General features: G+C 41.5%; 1 protein-coding gene across 3 annotated transcripts in view; it reads right to left on the minus strand.

Moving 5' to 3' along the window:
- The window catches only part of arhgap10 (Rho GTPase activating protein 10), a 61778-nt gene that overhangs the window by 12752 nt on the left and 26486 nt on the right, over positions 1–22540 (minus strand). For 2 of the 3 annotated variants that reach the window (XM_079998735.1, XM_079998737.1), the window contains 6 exons: positions 21819–21903; positions 19740–19798; positions 17094–17199; positions 13654–13813; positions 10765–10906; positions 2886–3036 (listed from right to left, as the gene is read on the minus strand). In XM_079998735.1, the coding sequence (XP_079854861.1) occupies positions 2886–3036; positions 10765–10906; positions 13654–13813; positions 17094–17199; positions 19740–19798; positions 21819–21903 (703 nt within the window). The remainder of the gene's footprint in view (positions 1–2885; positions 3037–10764; positions 10907–13653; positions 13814–17093; positions 17200–19739; positions 19799–21818; positions 21904–22540) is intronic. The other variant, XM_079998736.1, reaches the window with a different exon arrangement.

A 22540-nucleotide genomic window follows, 5' to 3' on the forward strand; every position in this document is an offset into this window, starting at 1 on the left:
AAATGCACTGTACATTAGGGCGGCACGATCCAAACATCACACCCCATTAATGCTTTTGAACGTTTATGAACGATGAAGCAATTTTATTGTGAGCAGAACAGAAAAGCTGAAGATTGTCCTTTGATTTGGCACATCTAAGATCCAAGAGTTGAGAAAAACTGTCATTTCGTCTTCTTTCCACAATATCGTCTTATAAAACTCACTAAAACTTTTACACCCACAACAATCATTCAATATACTGTACAGTCATCATTCTCTATACAGGCAAGAAAATCAAGAATAAATATCACTGACACAAGTGGTATTGTTTTAGTCGCAAACTGCAGTATGTTTCTGTGTTTGTTTGTGTCTTGCAGCTTTCACCATATCATAATCCTAACTGATTTAGCGGTCTAATGTAAAAATTGGAAAAACTAAAACGAACTTTAAAAGAAATCAACATCTGGCCACCAGACACGCAGGTCCACTGCAAGATCCATACACCAAGCATTCGAGCTGGCATACCGGATAAGTCCATTCATCATCATTATTGTGACGTTGTTCGATAACTAATCAAATTCCTCATTGCGGTTGAAGATGGACAGAACAGTCCAAACGTAATTATTTCTTCCTCAGGACTCCGGGAACCTGCCTACAAAGTTTGCATAAAGTGGCAAAGCATAAGCTCTTCGGTGACGGCAATTAATAAGTCCACACCATTTTCCAGTTTTGGACAAACAATATAAAGTCTTTCGATTTGTGTGGATGGGCATTGATTGGATGGCAGAGTTTGACAATAAAAGACAGAATCTGAAGTTAAAAAAACATTTAGGGAAGAGAGTTGGAGGTCCTGTGGTCACCATTACTAAACTGTTAAGGTTTGCCAAACCTGGCATGGTGGCACTTGTGAAACGTTAAACAATAAAAGTGACCTTCCAGTTCCAGTTACACCAGGAATTCAACCTACAGCTAAATGTAAAGACCTATTTATTATTATAACTGAATCACAGAAATTAGACAGATTTTGAATTAAAGGTGTAAAATAATCAGCAGCCAAGCAGCTCAATGACGGCACGGCCAGTCTGGGTGGGCTGGAAACAAGCTCAAATCCACTATTCTATGATCCACAGCCGTCTGCCCACAGAGACAGAGGTGGAGGGATGGAAGTGGGATCGAGGAGGAGGAGGAGGAATGGGAGGAGGGGACCAGGCAGTGCAGGGAGGGAGGAGGGGACCAGGCAGTGCAGGGAGGGAGGAGGGGACCAGGCAGTGCAGGGGGAGGAAGGAGGAAAACGGCGCTGCACAGGAGCGGACAATAAGTGTGACTAAAGGGAGTGAGACATCAAAGTTGGCAAAGTTAATAAACTTGGGTTAGTGTCATTGTGTGGATACGATTGCACTGAATTCCTGAGTAGTTAGATCATCATGAACAATCCAAAATAACATTCAAGGCACATAGCGTGGAGGGCAGATCACACCTTTCCGAGGGTGATTGTACGTAGTCTGGCCACGGCCTGTCCCTCCCCCTTTCTACTTGGCATCCGCCACCACAGAGTACCGTAACAGGTCCTTCCTGTGCTAACAGGTCCCAAACCATCCCGCCCGCTAAGATTTATGGGCGAGCGAAGCCAGGGCGACACCCTGTGACATATGGCACAAGTCTTCATAAAGGGACGAGGGCCATGGCTATACGTGTAAACAAGATGAATATCTCCCCAATGTCAATACGATTTACACGGCCCATGCACGGCCACCTGTCTACCAAACAAATAAGAACCGGGATTCACGACCTCCTCTTGTTCGCCGTTTCCGTCCCACAATAAGACGCCACAATGGGGGGAAAAAAAAAAGGATTACAAATTAGGAAGGAACTACTAATCGAATAACGCGGTATTCAGCAACTATTAACTACATCCATGGCCAGTAACAAAGCCAGAACATTAAAGAAGAATCCATTTTTCCTTCTTCGGCTATTGGCCAAGTTCCCTCATATTTTTTTTCCTAATCAATCCAGCTCATGAACAGTAACATCATGTTTCAAAGTGATAGAGACGTGACCTGGTGGAGACACCGATACCTGCAGCATAACCAAAACATCTCCATGTACCAAATCAGCATGAATGACCAGCAACGTGCTAGAATGAACAATAAGGACCACGGACTAAGTGGGATGCACAGTCTGGAAGGGAGGGGGGAAGATGGAGGGCAGGGGGACATGTAGTCAATATAGTTCACGCTAATTCTTTCCATTTTATCCTAATAAGAGACCGGAGAGGAATTACGAGAAGATATTAATGCTAACTGACCATAAGCGTAACCATGGCTCTAATTACCACCTATAAAGTCCTACTGAGAGCGACAAAATGAAGACATTCTACACAAAGATGTGATCTGCAATATAACATCAATGCTTAAAAGGGCTTAAAAGTTTAACAGTTGGTTTGACACGCCCTGTCTAATCAAAACATGTTGTTGTGAAACCAATACAGTCATTTGAATAGTAGTTCTTTTCACTTTGTTTGCACTGATTTTAGGCAGTAACTGTAGCAACACTGAAAGGCTTTAACCTTTGTGACACATTGCATCGTCATTCGATTTACATGATTCAAAACATAAAGTCATTGTCATGAGCTGAACAATATCAAAATCATTCAAAGCTCCCTCCACCCTCAATCCAAATTCATTTTGTACTTATATATCCATATCCTTTCAGATATTCATTGATCCAGTAAGAAACCGCTCCTCAAAACCAAGCACTCAGGAACCTTTACTCCAGTTCTCTATGTTGAAGAGGATGGTATAAGCAAAAGAAATAGTAAAATTCCTCCTGCGTGAAGGATAAAAAAACACCACGAGCCCATTTTGGCAAACACCACCATTGCGAGTGGTGGCTGGACGGACACTCACCCAGACCAGCTGAGGCTGTCGCTGAGCAGGGTGTGGTCGGTCTTGGCCGGCGGAGAGTCCGGGGCCGAGGCCGTGGACGTCTGGGACGACACCGACTCGTTGCTGCCCATCGACACTTCATCTGTCGGTGAGTTGGAACAATCCCCCACTGCTGAGACAACGTGAGGGTGAAGGGATGAGTCAGTATCCATAAGATCCTCACAATATGTCAGTAAGTCCAATGACAATACAATAAGTCCCTCAGTTCCAATGGAAACCGCAACATCCGGCTTCACCCGTGTGGTCGCTCCAAGACGATTGCCTTTTAATTTTCTTGTAAATTTGCCTTCTAATGATCGATGCGGTTCTTTTTTTGTGAATGTTCATCCACATCGACAATTTACTGAGCACAACTATCGAATTCACCGCGGCCCCCTTTCACTTCATGACCATACAAATATCCATAAACAAAAGTTGTTCAAAGGGACTAATGGTGTATTGTAAGGACCAAAGTCAAATAAAACACCAATTATTTGTAGATAGATGCTTTATTCATCCCAAAGGGAAATTGAAGTGTCAGCAACAGCTTACATTTAAAAATAGGCAATAATGATAAAGCAAAAAGAAAAAATAATAAATAAAAATAAAATAAAGAAAATGACGATATATGGAAAATGTGGGAACATGCAATACAGCCTAATGGTTAACTGTACACAATAAAGTAGGAAATATACACAAAACCTAGTGATGAAGAACATTATATGTAACCTAAAACAACAGTAACAAAATGAATACAAAAAAAACAGAGAAATTTATTCATAACGAATTCAATAACGCCAGCAGTGAACCAGAAAGCTGAATCTAAGATGAGGGGAAAAAAAAACAAGAAAGAATGGAAGAAAATTGAGAATGTAAAGAATGTACAATAAACTCGACAATGTGACAAAAAACATTACACACTGAATGAGCATTAAAAATGGACAAAAATAAACACAAATTAAGCAGTGGCAGAGAAAAAAAACCACAACAAAAAAGTTAAGATTAACGTTTGCTTTTATTGGAGTATTTGGCTAACCGCTCCATGTATTGGTGGTTCTCTTCTCCGCCTGGCTCCTTTCAGCATGGCTTATTTGCACAGGTCCCTTAAGTCTGCATGATGTTTTTGGCAGCTACAATGAATGGGAATACGCATCAATTTTCACTGCCATTCCGCATCTGCAATACCTAGGGCAAGCACAAAATCGAGGGATTGTAAGTTTTGTGAATGAGGCCCACTGTTTTTTGGGGCACGTAAAGGGGAATGTTTGATGGGGATCACTCATTTATTCATTTGATGACGATTAATAATTAGGGCCGCCTCCGAGTAAAGATTTTCCTCGTCGACTTTTAGTCATCAGCTCAAGCAATTAGTAGACTAATCGTTGCACGTTTACTATATACATTTAATTATTTAAATATATGCTTTTGGGGCATCGGGAAATGGTTTGAGTTCCAGGGATGCGAAAGAATGTTATAACTAACATTGTTAACACGGCGCTACATAACAGATAAATACAAAACCTAATAACCAGCCTTTAAAAATATTGATTTAACTCGCAAGCACGGTTAAACTTATGAGGCCCTATTATTATTATTTCATTAATGTACACATTTCATTTACATATTGACATCATTTGCACTGAAATGTGTCGTACAGAAGATCGTCTTCCCGTTGCCGGCGTCCCCTCGTTTTGCCAGGGCCACACCGCCAGTGATGGGGCTGCAGCGTGAAGCCGAGCAGCTCTCGTCTTGTCGCCGCCCGGTCGCATCGCCAGCGACGGGGCTTCTGAACACCTGGTGTCTGTGGGCATGTCGGCTCAAAATGGACTTGCCGTTGTGGGTACGCCAACATGTCAAACCTTTCTCCTTTTCCATATTTAATATACATTTTATAGATCGATAGATGGGGCCTGTCTACTTATTTTTATTTTTTTTTTTAATTAAAATTGTGCAGTTTCCTACTTTGCAAAATAAATGATCTCTTGAAAAAAATGTAAGTAACGTCCTTGTTGAAGAAACATAAAATTAAGTGTTCCTTATTTTATCGATAGTTTAAGTGACATTTATCATTTAAAATAATAGGAACAATGCAGTGGTGCGAGCGTCCATTTTCCAAGGACCAGCGCCATTTAGAGCGTATCTTCCCCTCTATTGGCTGTCACCCGGCGCTGCTCATTTGTATACAGTTGAAACCTGCTCAACTTTCCTTGTCGCCGTGAAGCTGTAAGCTTGTTGCCGGGCGAAGCTCCGCAGGCAGCCAGACGAAGCCTAACGCCGTTTGAAATGCGTTGCAGCCTGCCGCTGAGCAGTGCCCCGTCGCCGGCGGTGTGGCCGTACCGTGAGGGACCCCTCATCAGGCGCATTTCCAGGGACGGGATTGACAGCAACGCTCCGCCCCTACCTCTGCGCCTCCCTGGGTCGCTAGACCTTCCGGTCCCTGGCCCCCGCGACTCGTCTAAAAGCCCCCTAGCGTTTCATAGATGGGTCCAGCCATATTGGTTTTAAGGTTCATTTTGACAAGGTGCAGCTCCAGAATAGGGTTGAACGAATAATCGAATTCAAACCGACATTGCAATTTACTAGAACGCGAGAGGAGTGTTTTTATTTTATTTTATATCTCTATGGAACTAAACTGTGCGTAATGGGGACACTTTCTCTGTGACTCACCCCCCACCGCCTAGAGCAAATTTTTCAAAAACAAAATAATTTTCAGATACGAACAATTACAGGGCTTGAGGTTTAATCAATCAGTCAATATTGCAGTACTACTTCTAACACTTCTGTGATTGAAGGCTTTTCTTTTTACAATTCAATAGTTAAATAAAGATGTTATTCACATCAATTCATGCATTCTTTTAATCATAACAGGTAGGCCTGGCCTACAGCAAAGAGCAGTTTATATGTTGACTGTATCCAATGTTGTGTTGGTCATACTTTGGTCATAGAATGATTTATTTCTCGTGTTTAGTGAATAATACAGAAGAAATTGTATACTAAATTGCAAATCACAATATTGGTCTAATTCACACTTCACACATGCACTCCGGACAATATTCGGAAAATGTCCGGATCTGATTATCTTATTTACCGTTTCACACATGTAGCTCACAACCGGGGATTTTCTGTGTCGGACTCGTTTACGCTTTCTGGAAATAATCTGTTTTGTTCAGATGAGGGGTGGAGCCTGGGTAGAGCTAGAGGAGGCAAGACGTGACACAATGACACTGCAGAGTTTTACAGCACACCCTAGATGGCGGAGGCTACAAACTTATCAGTAGTTGGGCTTTTTATGTGTTGATACTCCATGTATTTGGACTTATCTGCAATATAAACAAAAGGGTGGAAAGGAATAATAAAAGAAAGCAGAAAGGAGTACGAAGCAGTAAAACTCCTTGAGAGAGATAGCATGACAGAGAGGTCATCAACATGCGACACGCCCAATCGCTCGCTGTGAATGATCCGGACAATTACCTGCTCCCTTCACACGTACCGCTCAATCGGACATTACGCAGACTTCGTACTAGGATGCTGGCAAGGTTAAGTCCGGTTAATGTCCAGCTCAAACGATTCGGACATTTGCGTTCGCACATACAGCTCATCTGGGTAAAGTCCGGATAATTTCTGGTTTACAGTGCATGTGTGAAAGCAGCTTAAGACTCTTCTCATCGGCTAATGTACTATTTGACGGCAGCCCTATCGATGATAAATATGATTTAATCAAAGAATAAGAAGAACACATGACAATGTGGTTGGGGCATACAGTTCCAATTCACTGAACTTTTTCCACTTCAAAATGCCTTTATTTAGAGGGCTCAGTCACTAAATATATCTACGTAGCTTTAGCTATCCTCCATTTATAAAAGAAGTAAACAGCATTCATTTCAAATTCAAAAGCAATGAAATCAATCAACTCTGGGGCTATATTCTCTATGGTGTCTTGCAAAGTATCACTCCACCGCAGGAACGTCCCCAGAGAATAGAATCCCTGAAATAGATATTTGCCTTTTTTTCCGCCCTCCATCAAAATCCCGAAATAATGGTTCAAATCTGATCGGACAAACTGCGGCGGCGTTAAGTTATGTGATTAAGCTACGATTAAGCCTAAGTGCTTTTGGAGTCTCCGCTAAGTTCCCTCATAACCGGAGGACGGCCAGAGGAGAATCTTCTCCTGCTTAAGATTCAATAAACCTGAATATCACATCCATCGATCCCTTCGTCCCAAATATGGAAATGATAAGGGTGGAAATTCGGAAGTATCCCTCGAACAAGCCTCACCGCAGAGGGAAATAAACGCTTTTCGTTAACGGCATGTAACCTGATGCTGATAGATGAAATAGCTGAATTGTCTATTTGAAGGTAAAACTCAAGGGCCTATTCAAACTATTTGATTTAAAATTGTGATTTTTTTTCTTTTGTGTGGATTATCCTGCAAAGCCGCAGAGAAGTGGAAAAGCAAGAAACACGAGGGAGATCTTTTCAGTCCTTTCAGTCCGGGCTTTCTGCATAGCACAGCATTTGCCTTTGACCAAACATTTTTGCTGTTTTGGGGGGAAACTGGGAGCTAGAAAAACAGCTGCTAATGTTTAGGAGAAAGAAAGGAGTTTGAATAAGATGGAGCGCCGAGATTATTTTTTTCTTTTCTTTCTTTCCCCAGCAATCGCTATGAGCAGATGTCCAAAATGGATGCTCTATGAAGTATTATGTAACATTGTAATGACAGATATTCATTCAGTATTTGATCACATGGTGGTGCACAGTGTTACTTCTGTTTGTTTCTAATCCGAGTATATAAAGTTCTGTGCAAGATGTGGTGTATAGTGAGAAAATCTGAAGAATTTAAAAAACGTATCCAGAAACATGATTCGATATAACAACACAATCTGACATGACTTTCCAATGATAGCAAAATACAATTTCGAGTCTTCTCTTCAATTTCAACTTCACTTCAATTAAACCAACTTGTTGACTTGATGTAAACTAGTTATTGTTAAATGGCTGGAGCAGCATTTCAGACCAAATATGAAAAAAATAATAATAATAATAATCTGTAAACTGTAAACTTTTCCACTGCTTCTACAAATCTACAAAGTGCTTCTTCTGCAATTAACCATTACTGATCGAGGCCATAGACTAAAAAATAAAAGAGTCATTAGATTCAATTCAGGCGTTGACTGGTCCATTAGTACCACTTTTGTTTTACACAAGACTAGGTAAGTTTATGGCATGGAAACCCTTATTTGAAAAAGCATTGTTTAGAACAGAAATGTAATATTTAATGTATGAATTTGAAAACGAGGGTATGGGTTACTTTGGGTCATTGTTGAAGACGAGGGATCAATATCAATATCCCTATGGACAAATCATGGGATATAACAAGCACATTAGACTGATGTGCAAAGCTCAATAATAATTTCTGCCAAGTTAAACTCAAAGAAAATAACCGTGACATATTCTAACTATAGATGTTCTAAGATATTGGAGGCAAGGCGGGTTTGTTTGTATGTACAGTATTTGTATTTTACATTTCATGAAATTGGCAATTCAAATTTCTGAGTGCTCCAGAAGACACAAAAGGAACAGATATAAGTAGAATAATATATTTGTAAGTTGTAATTTCAACGCAGTGGACTTTTCTTCAACTACATTTGTCCAAGGGCCAGAATTTTTCTCAGCAGAAACTGTGGGGGCCGGACTTTCAAATAAAAAAAATGTATAAATGTATTAATCTTTAATATTTTCCACTTGATTACAAAAGTAAAGTTATTTTTACTAGCCTACATCATTGTGAACAGACTCTTAACACCTGTACTGCAGCCAGCCACCAGGGAGCAATCAAGATGGCTTCACTTTTGGGGAGCTGTCACGTCAATCGTTTTGACACTATTATGCAGTGTCCTGACTGGTGGAAAACACTTGCAGGAAGAAAGGGCTTTTGAATTGTTTGTCAGGCAAGCAAAAATGTCACTCCCAAAGAGCCTAAAGGGGAAAGCTGAAAAGGAAAACCGCAGCTTTAATGAAGAATGTTCAATATTTCAATGACGATCACTTGCGATAAATAGACAAATATTGAAGTGTACATATAAGCTATACGGAGAGACAAAGATGTCTTTCCGCTTTAATAAGCACACTGCTAACATAGACCCCAAACATTGAATAGCTTATGCCCACTGAAGACAGTAATTAAATAAATAACTTCGAACAAGCTTTTATTGAACAAATTGCACATGAATTCCCAACCAATTAAACAGAATAAATAAGACATTATAACAATAAGAAATTCAAGTTTAATTTCCCCTGCTCCCTTTAAAATATTTTCTTCTAAACTCAACAAAAACAACTCTTGAAGTAAAAAAAATATATCTGGGGAAAACACAGATTAGAGTTTTGGGATTTCCCTAGTTAATCGATCGCTGATGGCGTCGGTCTCCCAGATGAATAAAAAAAAATAGAAATTCTTATTCATCGCGTCTCAGGCAGTGTTTTGCACTGTGTTTATCGCACATGTTCATACGGCAATGACGACGAAAATGTGATTTATCAGTCAGCACTACTAGATATCCTAATTACCGGAACACATTGTTTTCCTCCTCACATTTTCTGAATTAATTAACATTCTTCGAGCCGGATGGGAAGCTTTGACGGGCCAGATGTGGCCCGTGGGTCGCCAGTTGACGATCACTGGGCTAGATGTATGATATCTAGCTTGGTGTGTATGTCCCATTAGTTACACTTTGTCAGTGTCTATAGTGTGGTCTTATTTTAACCATTTAATCAGCAACTGACCCAAAAAGAAAAATAAACCTTCAACAATAAAGCCCAGTCGTTTCTATTACAAAAGATTTTTTCTTTTGGTCTAAAGAGAGAAATCATCAAAGCCCTTAACAACTCTCTCTTAACACACACACACACACACACACACACACACACACACACACACACACACACACACACACACACACACACACACACACACACACACACACACACACACACACACACACACACACACACACACACACTATCATCTTTCAACGTGTTTTCCCCCGCTCTGAATGCTGAGACATCTTACTTTATTCCATTATCCCAGACCCACATACAAGACACAAAGGTTAAAAAGGAGGATTACGTGTTTCATCCCAGATATTAAAAACACCCCATCATAAAAGCTGTTGCAGTATAAAGGGAGGCAATCTGCTAAGCAGATTTGGGCTGCTCTGGTATCGTGTGGAGGGGGGAGGGATTTAAACAGCGGCGGGGTAGGAGCCACGGGAGCTCCAGTATCAGGGCCAGCAGGCCAGGTAACTAGCCTAAGTAAACCTAAGTAGAACATGAATATTTAACCGCAAAAAAAGTAATCAAAATAATGACCAAACCTAAGTATTAAACTGCTTTGCATTGTTTATATGGTTATGTTGCTAAGTGTGGCACAGACATTCTGGGATGGGCAGAGTTCCATCAGGGCCACCCAGGTTATAATGCTCATGCAATAAATGATGCACATAAAGTACCATAAGCACTATTCGAATGAAAAGAGAAAAAAACACAAAAAAACACTCAAGGAAAACATGCAAGACATAATTCACAGTTTTAAAATCCAATCCAGGAATCCTCCATGGTACCCAGCTGAATTTTGTACACAGTCATTTTTTGGAGTGAGTAGTGTCTCACATGTAATAAACTTTTACTGAGTCCTTTAATGCTTTCCAGTCTTTGCTAATGGTGTACATTTTGAGCTATGTAGCTTGGTTGTATATAGTGTACATATGTTTCTTTTTCCTTTCGTATTTTAACTTTTCCTTTAGAGTACTCGTGTTTTTGAAGCTCATCTTTTAAGAAAGCCGTACGTGTACGGGTCTCTCACCGGTCTGGATGTCCAGGGCTTGTGGGTTGTAGACAGCCAGGGGTCGGCTGTGACGACTCTGCTTCTTGGACTGTCTTGTGGGAGCAAAGAGTACGGGTGCAGCAGGTGGAGAAGGGCATGACTCTGGGGCATCTGAAAAGATCTGAATGCACAAGGTGTGAGTGAGTGTTTTCATAATACAAAAGGCAAGAATGCACCGCAGGTATGACAGGAGTATAAGAACAGCAACATGTCCTAGACTGACTGACCCCCACCCCAATTCAACACAATGAAAATGAGTGCATTTATCCAGTGGTAATTAAAATTAAAAGATTGCTTAGATCCAGGGGATATACAAGGGGTGGGGTCACCCTTTGCCTTCAGGACAGCTGCAATCCTTCTTGGAATGCTGTCATACAAGCGCCACACTGAATACAATGAGTGCCGTGGGATATTGCCCCGTTCTTAAAGAAGAAAAGCCCCAGTTTATGTTTGAGGGCTGGTAGAAGGTGGAAATCTTCTTTGCACTCTTCCCCCAAGAACCTCCTTTCTTTAAGGTTTGATGGTGTTCAGGACCAGGGCATTGGGGACGCCATGGCAGGCACTTTAATATATCTTAGTGTGCATAAAATCGCCCTTGAATTTGGTTTGCGGTTGTGAGGATATTGTCATTCTGGAATATGTGAATTGACATGATGGAAGAGTGTTCGCACAATGGGGTGCACGTGGCCTCGCAGTCCATGGCGGGCAGACAACCAGGCAGGGCAATTATTAGACTCAATGACTCCCATGACACACCATTAGAGATCCCCACCACGTTCAACGGTTGGCAACAGACATGTTGGTTTTGAGGCCATCCTTTGGCTTTCCCCCAACATAAACCTGTCTTGATGTAGGAAACAGGCTGAAAGATGACTCATGAGACCATATTACTTTTTCTATTTCTCAGGGATCCATGTTCTGTACTCCTGACACCAGGTAATGCAACTGTCCATGTCCATTGGCCTTGGATAGAAGTGTTTTCTTTTTTCCGTGAGACAGCCCTGCCACGATTCAAGCTATGAGAAGCTCACAACATGTCGCTTGTTGAGACTGTGCCACAGGCGTGCCGGTTCAAATTCTGTGGTAATCTTTTGAAGCTCTACTTTTGTGGCATCCATCCACTATCTTGTTAAGGGTTCGTCTATCCTTGTCCGTGAGATTTGACTTGCGACCACGGAGCCTCTTTGCTGATGCCGTTTGTCATATGCTGTCTGACTGTGCCAATTGACATACAGTATAAAAAAAGTTCTGCAGCTTTTGTGACTGATGCACCTGGAATTTAGCTGCTGGCTATTTGGCCTCTTTGGAACTTCGTTTGTTGGATCATGTTGCAATCAACCCAATATAACTCTCCACTGCAGCTGGATTTGTAATTGTATTTTGTCCGCCCACCTCCCTGTATATCAAAGCAAAGGCCCCACATATGCCACAGACCTAATGCGGCCTTGGAATGTGGTTCTCGGTTAGAGCCCAAAAAAAAAAAAAGAAGGGTTTCAGAGAGTCTGACCCATTCTCTGAGAGAGCATGGGGCAAAATAAACAGGGCCCGGGCTCATGGGGGTGGGGGTGGTGGGGGTTTAGCCAACTGCAGCGGCTTGTTTACACCGGGCCTGTGTTTACATATAAACTTCAGATGTGGAGTTGAAAGAGAATAGGGCTGCAGAGGAGAGGAAGTCTCAGCAGAGCCTCAGAAAGGATCACAAACGAGGAGAACGGGGCGGTGAGGAAGGAGAGAGGGTGAGAGAGAGAAAGTTGGAGAGTGAAAGCGTGCCAGCCAGAGAGACAGATCCGGGCAAGGGGGTGGGGGAGTGGTTGAGTGAGAAAGTTTTGGGAGAGAGCGAGAGAGAGAGAGAGAGAGACAGAGAGAGAGAGAGAGAGAGAGAGAGAGAGAAAGAGAAAGTGAGAAATCTGATGTGGCTGAGAATTGGTGTCTGTGCCTCTCGCTCTGTGCAGATGGAGGTGAATGTAAAACACCAGCGCTGGAATCTGGGGGTATCAACAGTCTGGAGAGGGACTCAGTCTGTCCGTCTGTCTGCCTGTCTGTCTGCTAAACTTTCCAGCTGCTCCAACACTTTCTAAAGTAGCCCCCGCTGCTCCTGGATGGTGTTTGGCCACCTGCAAGGCAGTGTCAGCAGTACACCCTGTGCTCCCTGTGTGAGCGCATATATATATATATACACATATATATACACACACACACACACACACACACACACACACACACACACACACACACACACACACACACACACACACACACACACACACACACACACACACACACACACACACACACTAATTGCTCCTGATTCTATCTGAGGTCAGCAGCGCAATAGAGATTACAAAACTAATCTCGACCCTCTTTTGACACAGAGAACCAAGGCCCTCTTTCAGGACTGACACGATTAATGACATTCTGGGAGATTACATGATCCCACAAACTACAAGTTTAAATAGGACTTATGATCCAAATAAATCTATTTGGGGGTGGTAACGGACAACTCAGTTATAATCAAGTGTATATATAATAAAATGCAGCTTAATCATTTCCCCAAAATGACAAGGAAAATATATTCATTTTCACTGTTACAGTGGATTTGAAGAAAACATTTTGAACATAAAGAGCTCCTCCTATTGGCGGAAAACGTTAAATGCCTGAAAAAGGACAGCTTTATAAATCAGAAAAAAAGAAACCAAGAAAAGCTGGGAAAAGTCAGTTGCTGTTCGTTCTTAAAAAATAACTGAAAAACTCTCCCATCTGGATTTGGTCAGCATTTTGTAAAAGTACCAAAGTGAACAAATGCCTTAAATAATAACCATAAGTTTCTTATTGCAACTGTTATTTCAACAGTCCCAATACTTCTTTTACCTTCTGATGCTTCTCAATGAGGATCTCCACCACAATGTTCTGGAACTTGAGGTCCATGATGGCCGCCACGGTCTCCTCCTGCGGCCTCATCAGCGTGGGGCCGAACACCACGCCCAAATTTGCCACCGTCATCAGGTTGTGCTTGCTGTGGGCCGCCACGCTGGGGGAAATTAAGGTATATCAGACGTGTTTTCTTGAATAGAGCCTGTCATCCCAGGATTGGTGCACAGAAGTAATGAAATCAGAGGGGATACATGCATGTATATTGAAAAAAAAATATTGTTCATACAGTATGTAGGGGTAGTTAAACAGGGAGGTGGGGTTAGAGCAATAGATGCTTAAGATTTACAGGGCCATCAGGGTGTTTTTTTTTTGTTGTTGTTTTTTCTGCTGTTGCTACATTTACAATTTTTTTTATCATCTTCTCTATTGTCAAGAATGTATTTATTTACTTTTCTTCTATTTAACTTGGTATGTTTGGATTGTGTTAAAAACCTTTAACTATGAATCATAAAAAATACGTTTTCTTAGAAATGATCTGTTATTAAGTTTTTTCATATATATTATATTTCTTATAAATTTGTTGTGTGCTTAGCATTCTGAACACAAACTCGGAAAAAACAAAAAAAACACGGCGTATGCCAATCGTTGACACTGAATTTGGGCACATGTCACGCATCACCCCCTGCGTTGACTTCACTTTTCACTTCATGCAAACTGCTCTGAAACACTGACCCTGTTGTAGAAACATGTATACTCCACAGGTTTGGACGGTAATCAGCTAAATCACAGAGGCTTAAATGGATTTGAAAATGTGTCTTTCGGGAGAATAATAATCCCCTGACTTTGGAATTACTACAGTGCTACAGGCATTTAAGTCAACACACAAGTTATAATGTGATATAAAAGTGTTATAGTTCATTAAGGGACTCCAACATTTTTGTGTTGCATTTCACATCAATATGCAGAGCCAATATTAATTATTAGAACTAGTACAGTACCAATTTAAAATTAGATGTGAAATGATAAAAATATGTATATATGAGTTTATATATAAAACTGACTATCAGACTCAATCACAACTTAACATTTTAGGAGGCTATGATAAGAAATGAGATACAATTTACATAATAATAAAAAACATAAAAAATGACGGAGTTCAAAGTCAAAGTCATTGTTTTATGTTTATGCTCATTAAAGTCAAAGTCATTGTTTACTGTTTATGTTCATTTAAGTAAAGAAAATAAAAAATAAATTAAAAAACAGCCTAAGTTTTGGATCAGAACCTCCAGATTCAGAAATCCCAGGACGAAGTCCTTCCAGAATTTCCCTCAGAATCAAGTCAACAAAACATTGTGCCTAAGAAAACACGACACATCCTTTATTTGTGGGCCAACCACTAAACAATAACTCGAGGGAGAAGATTAAATATTTTTTCCCTCTCATGTAATCACCTCATTTTGTCGCTGTGGCATCGATAAACTGGAACAGTTTCCTATTAAATCTCAACGAAGACTCTTTCGTTTTTTTAACCAATATTTGGAACAGATTTATTTTTGCATAAAATTGTTGGAAACAAAAGCACAGAAAACTATTTCCCGGCAGGAGTTCAAACTTAAAGCCAGCGCTCTATGAATCTCCAGATTGAGATCTCCCGAAAAAAAGCAGCCAAACCGTCAGGCCGACGTACTCAAAACTGACCGGGGTTTCATTTCTTTCTATTTCACTGAAAGGGTCTTTAATGAAAACTGAAAAAGCACAATCAGAATTTTAAGACACTTTTTACACATTTTAACACACCCAGTGATGGATCATGTGAATACACAAAGTGCTTTTTCTACTGTCAAATAACATTTGATATAAAACTTCAAATTGGTCGGATTTTGTTATTTTATAATTTTAACGTTGAGGTCTTCGTTATAAAGGTCCTCATGAGTTCAGTACATTTTCTGAGAGAACTTCAGATATTGGAGCATCCGCTGAGTTCAAACTTGGTAATCGAAGAAAAAGAAAAAAAACAAAACAAAACAAAAAAAAAACTATTCGTGGGAAGTTTGGGGCCGACAGGTGAACAGATTTCACAGTGGAAATGTGAATGATATGCATTCCATCTGCAGAGACAGTTTAAATAGCTTCAAAGGACGCCTTTGAAGACAAAAAACACCAATGACAACTCGCATTTATAACATCTCCCAAAACCATTTCGGATAGGAGTGTGAAATTCTGGCTCTGCCTCCTTTTTCGCTGCAGGACAGACACACACACGCCAACACGAGAGAGAGAGGGAGAGAGAGAGAGAGAGAGAGAGAGATAGAGAGAGACAGAGAGAGAGAGAGAGAGGCTCCAGAATTTCACGCTGGATAATCCAAATTCAATTTCAATAGCGTCACCTTTTTAACCACAGCCCGATTCTGTAGCCGAGTTTCTACGAAATGAGATTCACCAGACTCCTGCTGCCGCGGGGAAGGAATGGGGGATTATTTACTTATCTTCAATTTGCTCCTATTTAGTTTATAAAAAGCTCTGTGAGGTAAAAAAAATAAAATATAAAAAATAAAAAAAAACCCTTGTAATGATCGCCAACAATGTTTCTTAAATCCCGCTCCCTCTCAAATCTCCCATAAATAGGGAGCTTGCGTAATAGTTGTAGTGTCCGTTCTGGGTTAATGGGGGTAAATCTCAACTTCATTTGAGTCAGTTTGATTTAATTTCCCTTTTTAAGCTAATTTTATATTCCACTGCCGGGCTATTGAACAGGTAAAGCAGAAACCGCGGCTTTTAGGTTTGGATATATTGTCTACGATCATTAGGTTTATTGTATAGTGCCAAATTTAAATGTCGCAACTTTTTAGGTAAATCTTTTGAATTGTAATTCTTTCTAGGTTTATTGTATATTTTCACATTTGTCTATCTGCTAGTCTCCTCTAAGGTTTATTGTATATTGCCTTTTTCTTTTTTTCTTCCATCTTTTTTATTATTGCCTATTTTTTGACGAAAGCTGCTGTGACACAGCTATTTCTCCCCTGGGGTGGATAAAATATCTATCCATCTATCTAGCTATCCAGCTATCTATCCATCCATCGATCCCTCCATCTATCTATAACTGTAATTAAAACACTGCACGTCGTATAAGTAAAAGCAAAAAAAAAAAAAAAAAAGTTATTAGTCTGGATGCATCATCATCCTCCTCTCTTGTCAAACACTCTGAGTAGAGAGTGAAAAAGAAAAGATGGAGTGACAGCAGGGAAGGGGGAGTGAAGAGAGTGGGAGTGAGGGAGAGAGAGAGAGAGAGAGAGAGAGAGAGAGAGAGAGAGAGAGAGAGAGAGAGAGAGAGAGAAGGAGCACGTAGAGTGAGAATGAGGAGATAGACGACAAGACGAGTAAGAGAGAAACGAGAGGGAGGGAGGAGGGAGGGAGTTGTTGAAACTCCGCTCGCTCACTTGTTGAGATGCTTCATCAGGAGCCCCAGGACCTGCCGGTTCCTCTCGGGCAGCTTGTGGACCAGCCCGTGCACGGCCTGGACGCGGGACTCGGGATTCCCAACCTCTGTTCACCAAACACCCCGTTCAATGTGGAAAGAAGCCAAAGGAGGTTCAGGTTAGCCACTGCATCCTTAGGGTTAGCGCTAGCGGGGTAAATGGATGGAGAGATGGGGGATTTAACTGGCTCCTCGGACCAGTGTTTTGTGCCGGGAGACCTCGCCAGGTGACCCAGTGAACATGTTCTCACATTCAAATAACGGAAAGGATCTCTTTGTGTTGCCAGATCAAAACTGCAAGGCTTCATCCAACTTGTCAGTTCCAGCAGGATAGCAGATCTGCGTTCATCAGAACGAGCTCAAGTTTCACCCTGAAAGTGAAAATTATTCGTAGTGATAAAAGGTTGGGCTCTGTTTTGAGATTCGGTTCTTGGTAAAGAGTAAAGAGGTGTTACATTTTTTAATTTGTTCATTTGCTTTAGTTCCATAAAGGCAAGAAGAGTCGGTTCGGCTCTGAGTGGTGAATGGAGTTCTCACAAGAATCATTCGGTTCTGTCTAATTTACTATTTTTGTGGAATGTAAAGTAAAAATCAGTCACATTCTATATGAATTGTGCCAAATGCCGACATCTTTTATCGCCTTGGACTTCAAATGAGTCCTCAGACATTATTTTCAACTCGCGAGTCAAAGATTCACTCTTTTGGCAGAGTGACTCCCGACTCCAGAGTCAATCAAAAGATGTGTTAGTCATGAATGAATCATTCGCAGTTCCATCACTACTGGTAGGCCATAATAATAAGCTCAGGTCTTGTCAGGTTTTGAGTGGTCAACAGGATAGTGGTGTTGTTATTTCATTGCAAAAAGGGTTAGGGTAAGGTTAGTAAAAGTTATCTCGATGACAGCCCCCCGCCTCCTCCGTCGACTGGGCAGTTGAACTGTCCTGTTGAACTCCGTTATTCATGTGAAGGCTCTCGATAAAATTGATTTTGTGTGCACCAGTTGCCCAGGTAAAGGGCTTTGAACTTCTGACTTTTTGCCGCCATCTTTGTGAACGCAGCTAACTGGATTTGAAGTCTGATTTGAAAAAAAAAAAGTAAAGGTGTATTTCTGTAGTTGGATTGCCTCTGAATTTTGAGCTCATTATTTTCGCATCTAGACTGCATCTGAAGGCTTCAGTTCGGGGTTGGGGGTTAAGGTTAGGGTTAGGGTTAGGCTAACCCTGCATCGTGACGGAAAGAAGGTCGGGAAACTCTGCCTCTGACCACTCTGAAAGTCTGCGTTCAAAGCTTGGCTTGACTGGAATTTACAGTGGGAGGCGGAGAAACATCGACTGTCGTGGTGGTGTAGTGTAGTGAATCGAGGAAAAACAAAACAAAAACAAAAACAAACACAAAAAAAACAAAAAACAAAACACATCAATCCATGACGTAGACCTACAGAAAAGGGTTGTTTTCACCTAAAGAGTACGCACGGTTCACCGTTAACCGTTAAGACATTTGAGATGTTTGGGTATAATTTAAATTTCAAACGCGCCCGAGGTGTGATGGTGATGTACGGTCTCAAGCCTTGATGGAAATTGGCAGCGGGAAGGGCCGACCGCGCTGGCTGCGGAGATAGCTTTATGTCGCCGCCACTACCGTGTAAAAGGGTTGTGTTAAAACCCCCGAGATCGCTCCTTAAACATTCCCTCACACATGGGCATCTGAACGCCCACGCACGCACGCACGCGCACACAGGCACACACTACTATTACTATGGAAACGACTAAGGATTTGAAGATGGAAAAAAAAAAGCCTCTTATGGATGCTTGTCATCCATCAAAATACTTAATTGCTAATCCACTTTTTCCCCCTGTTGCTTATGAGGGCATTGCAAGTGACTGATAAAAATGTGAGCCTGATCCAATTATAACCACTTGTTGTAACATGATTCGAGTTTTGCTCATGTGAAAAGCAGGAAAAAAGAAAAAAAAAAAAAGAAATCCTAAGCGATGTTAAGTGGGTGAAAGACCTGTGTTCAGAGTCAATGTAGTATCACATTTATAGATGCACTTACATCAATGAACTTATCAGCTTTAACTTGTTGTACGTCGCTTCGGACAAACGCGTCCGCTAAATTAGGTGACGTAATGTTAACTTAGCTTTGTGAAAATTTCTCATGGTCAACCTAGTTTATGGTTAACATTATACCCAAATATACCCAGAAAAATATTTGAAGTAGTACACAGAAAATTAACCAAGGTGCAAAAAAGTTACAAGCCAGAAAATAAACTTGGCACTATGTTTCTATACCAGAAACTCAACTAAAATATTATTTAGTTCTAATAATCTACGACAGATATTCAGTCTTCCTGAAAATCTAATGGTGGCATTTACAGTATACACAGATCAATTACAATACAAGGGAACCCACGGTATTTACAGTACAAAATGTTTAGTGGACGAGGACCTTGGTCTGTGCATAAATGCTAAAGATGTCCACTGCAAACTGCGTTAAAATGTCCCACTCAGGACTGAGAAATGTGATTTTTTTATATTTGTTTTCCAGGAGATATACATACATTGTTTATTGGTGTCGTTCAGAATGTGAAGCCATTTGAAAACATACTTGCGGGACTAATGAACTCTTTATAAAGTCCGTAGGTCATCAATGGCTCGGGAAGGCTCCTGAGAGGGAGGGAGAGAGAGGGAGAGAGGGAGAGAGAGAGAGAGGGGAAAAGGACGGAGAGTCAGTGTTAAAGCGAGGGAGGATAGAGGGCTAGAAATAGGCGGCGCACTGTTTTATAGGGTGTGCACACAGCAGTGATTAATGTGGCCGAGCCGGGGGATGGAATTAGATGGCGCGCACGTTGAGATAACCAAGTTCATCTGAAGGTATTTCCACACTGCGGCTGGACCCCCGCCAAGACCGCTCAGCCCCAGAGGAGGAGAAGGAGGAGGAGGAGAACGAGGGGCTGGAGGACGAGAAGGCCTTATGAACCCTGCCTGGCTCTAGCAGGGCCGGCCAAAGGGAGACACTCAAAAGAAAGCCCGTGCGGTTTAATATGTCACAATGAAACGACAGCGTATCAAGTTAGCGGAACTTAAAGCGATAATTGCGATGTGCAGCCCACAAGCTCTCCAACTAGAAACCAATCAAGAGCCAATAGTGGAGCAAAGTCCCATGACCCGCGGCCCTGGAAGATGTTAACTGCTTCCTGGGAATGACCACAGCTTAAAAGTATTTAGTCACAGCATGGTCTACCTTGCTGATGGATAGGAGCCTATATTCCTCTGTTTTGAAACTGTAGAGACTGCTTTTTACTTAAATTGGCGATCCGCGAGATGACTGTGTTAAAAAAAAAAGATCCTACAGTTGATGCTTTATTCAGTTGGAACTTCATAAGAAAGAGCCATTCAATGTATTTTTGTTGTGCGTGTGCTCCCCTATGCTGTTTCCCCCTGTGCTGGTGGCGTTTCCCTTTTTCAGTAAACAAAAACACTGCTGTTTCCAGTGGAAACCTGGGACTTGCAGCGTAATCTGCCAGACACAGATGATCTTATGGATTTCTATTTTAATAACTATTTACTTTAAAGACGGCTGAACCATTCAGTTAAGAACTTATTATTTCAGGATTTCATCCCCTTCATATAAAATGATGAGCTTAGTTTTAACCTGGGGGTCTCTGGAGGTCACCGGCGTAAAAAACAGGCTAATTCTTTGATTAACTGTAACTCCACAACGTTTCACAAAAGACAATACTGATGCCAATTAATAAGTATGGATTGTTTGAGAAGTTGTTATTACAACACTGTTATTGCTTCGCGTTTATTATTAATCTCTTCGTTTTACGGGCTAAAAGTGTCAAACATGACAATGCAGTATGCACAGACATCGTTGAGGTCTCGCTAGAACCGGAAAGTTTCAGACTTCTTGTCTAGTTTGATTAATATTGATCTACATTTTTAGTGAAAAACTTGTCATTTCATTAGTTATAGGAGCGAGCCGCTTTTCGACATCATCATCCAAAGTTATATAAGTCCATGCTTCCTCACTTGAAGGTCATTGCCCTCCAGCCACTTGAGAGTACGACCTCTAGGCAGACCGCTTGAGCCGGGCCTGCGCTTAAAGGAAACTCGGAAAACTGTAACTTGCGCTGCGTTCTACAAAACATGTGACGCGAACAGCCAATCGTACAGAGCAGAGCAACAACCATGTAACCCAAACAACCATGTGACACAAACAACCAATCGTACAGAGCAGAGAAACAACCATGTGACACAAACAACCATGTGACACAAACAGCCAATCGTACAGCAGGAGCGCTCTCCGGCTGGCGGCGCGCAGCAGGGACGAGGCCCCCCCGTAGCTGACACGGCAGGTCTTCCTCGCGGCAATTTGAACTCGTACTTGCCCTCCTCTAAACCCCAAGCCCGGCACGGGGTTTTGTCTCCACAAAAGGAGAGCGATTCAGAAAGAACCCGCGATTTTCAGTAAGGTCTGGTCTGACACAGTCGGAGAGAGTCCCTCGGTCTGCTCCCAACGTCCCCGCATATAATAACAGAGTGCAGATTCGGAAACCTCTGATTATGGAACCTCGGAAACCTGTAATACATACCTAACATGACTAAACCGGACCTTGTGTATTGCTGCCTGCAGCAATATTTGTTATTATTATTATAATATTAACATTCCATCGGTCCTTACCTCAAATAAAGCTTCAGAGAGCTGGTGATGGTTTTAACGTCCCAGTCTTCACTCGTCGACAGATCCATTTCACTGTTCTTTTCATCTGCGTAAACGCACCACGATACTCAGTGAAATGAAAAAACAATAGATTGCATTCACTTTTTGTTTAACATTGTAACAGCAGCCAACATTTTTTATTTATTTATTTATATTTTTTTGCAATTTTGTGAGAATAAAGCTCAGAAAGTTCAAATAAACTACAATATAAATAACTTCTAATTGGCCATGTGAGGATAGACAAGAAGCCCTGCTTCCTGGCCCTGCAGTCGGGTCGAGCCTCGGTGGGTATAGGGAAATCACGCTTTCTGCCGCTTCTTGACTCATTACAACTTTAATTAATCCCTCACTACCGTACGAGCTCCACTGGGAATTCTCAGGCCATGCAATGAAAAAAAATTAAAAAAAAATGAAGTGGGGTTTAGTCACACCTTTAGAAACCCCTGATGAATAGGATGTGTAAGAGCAATAATGTACACATGTGTCAGTGGAGTGTTTGAGTCAATCAGGCTTGGCGGTCCCGGGTCACTGGGGGGTCCCGGGTCACCAGGGGGCTTTGTGGGTGGTTGTTACCGGACAGACTTTCGATATTTATTTGATTTCATCTCCAGTATGAGCAGCCACAGCAGAGCCAGGAGGTCTGCGGTTCCCTCTGCCCTCTCTGTCCAATATCAACTACTGAG

Source organism: Zeus faber (assembly GCF_960531495.2).
Source record: "Zeus faber genome assembly, chromosome: 4".
NCBI lineage: Eukaryota > Metazoa > Chordata > Actinopteri > Zeiformes > Zeidae > Zeus > Zeus faber.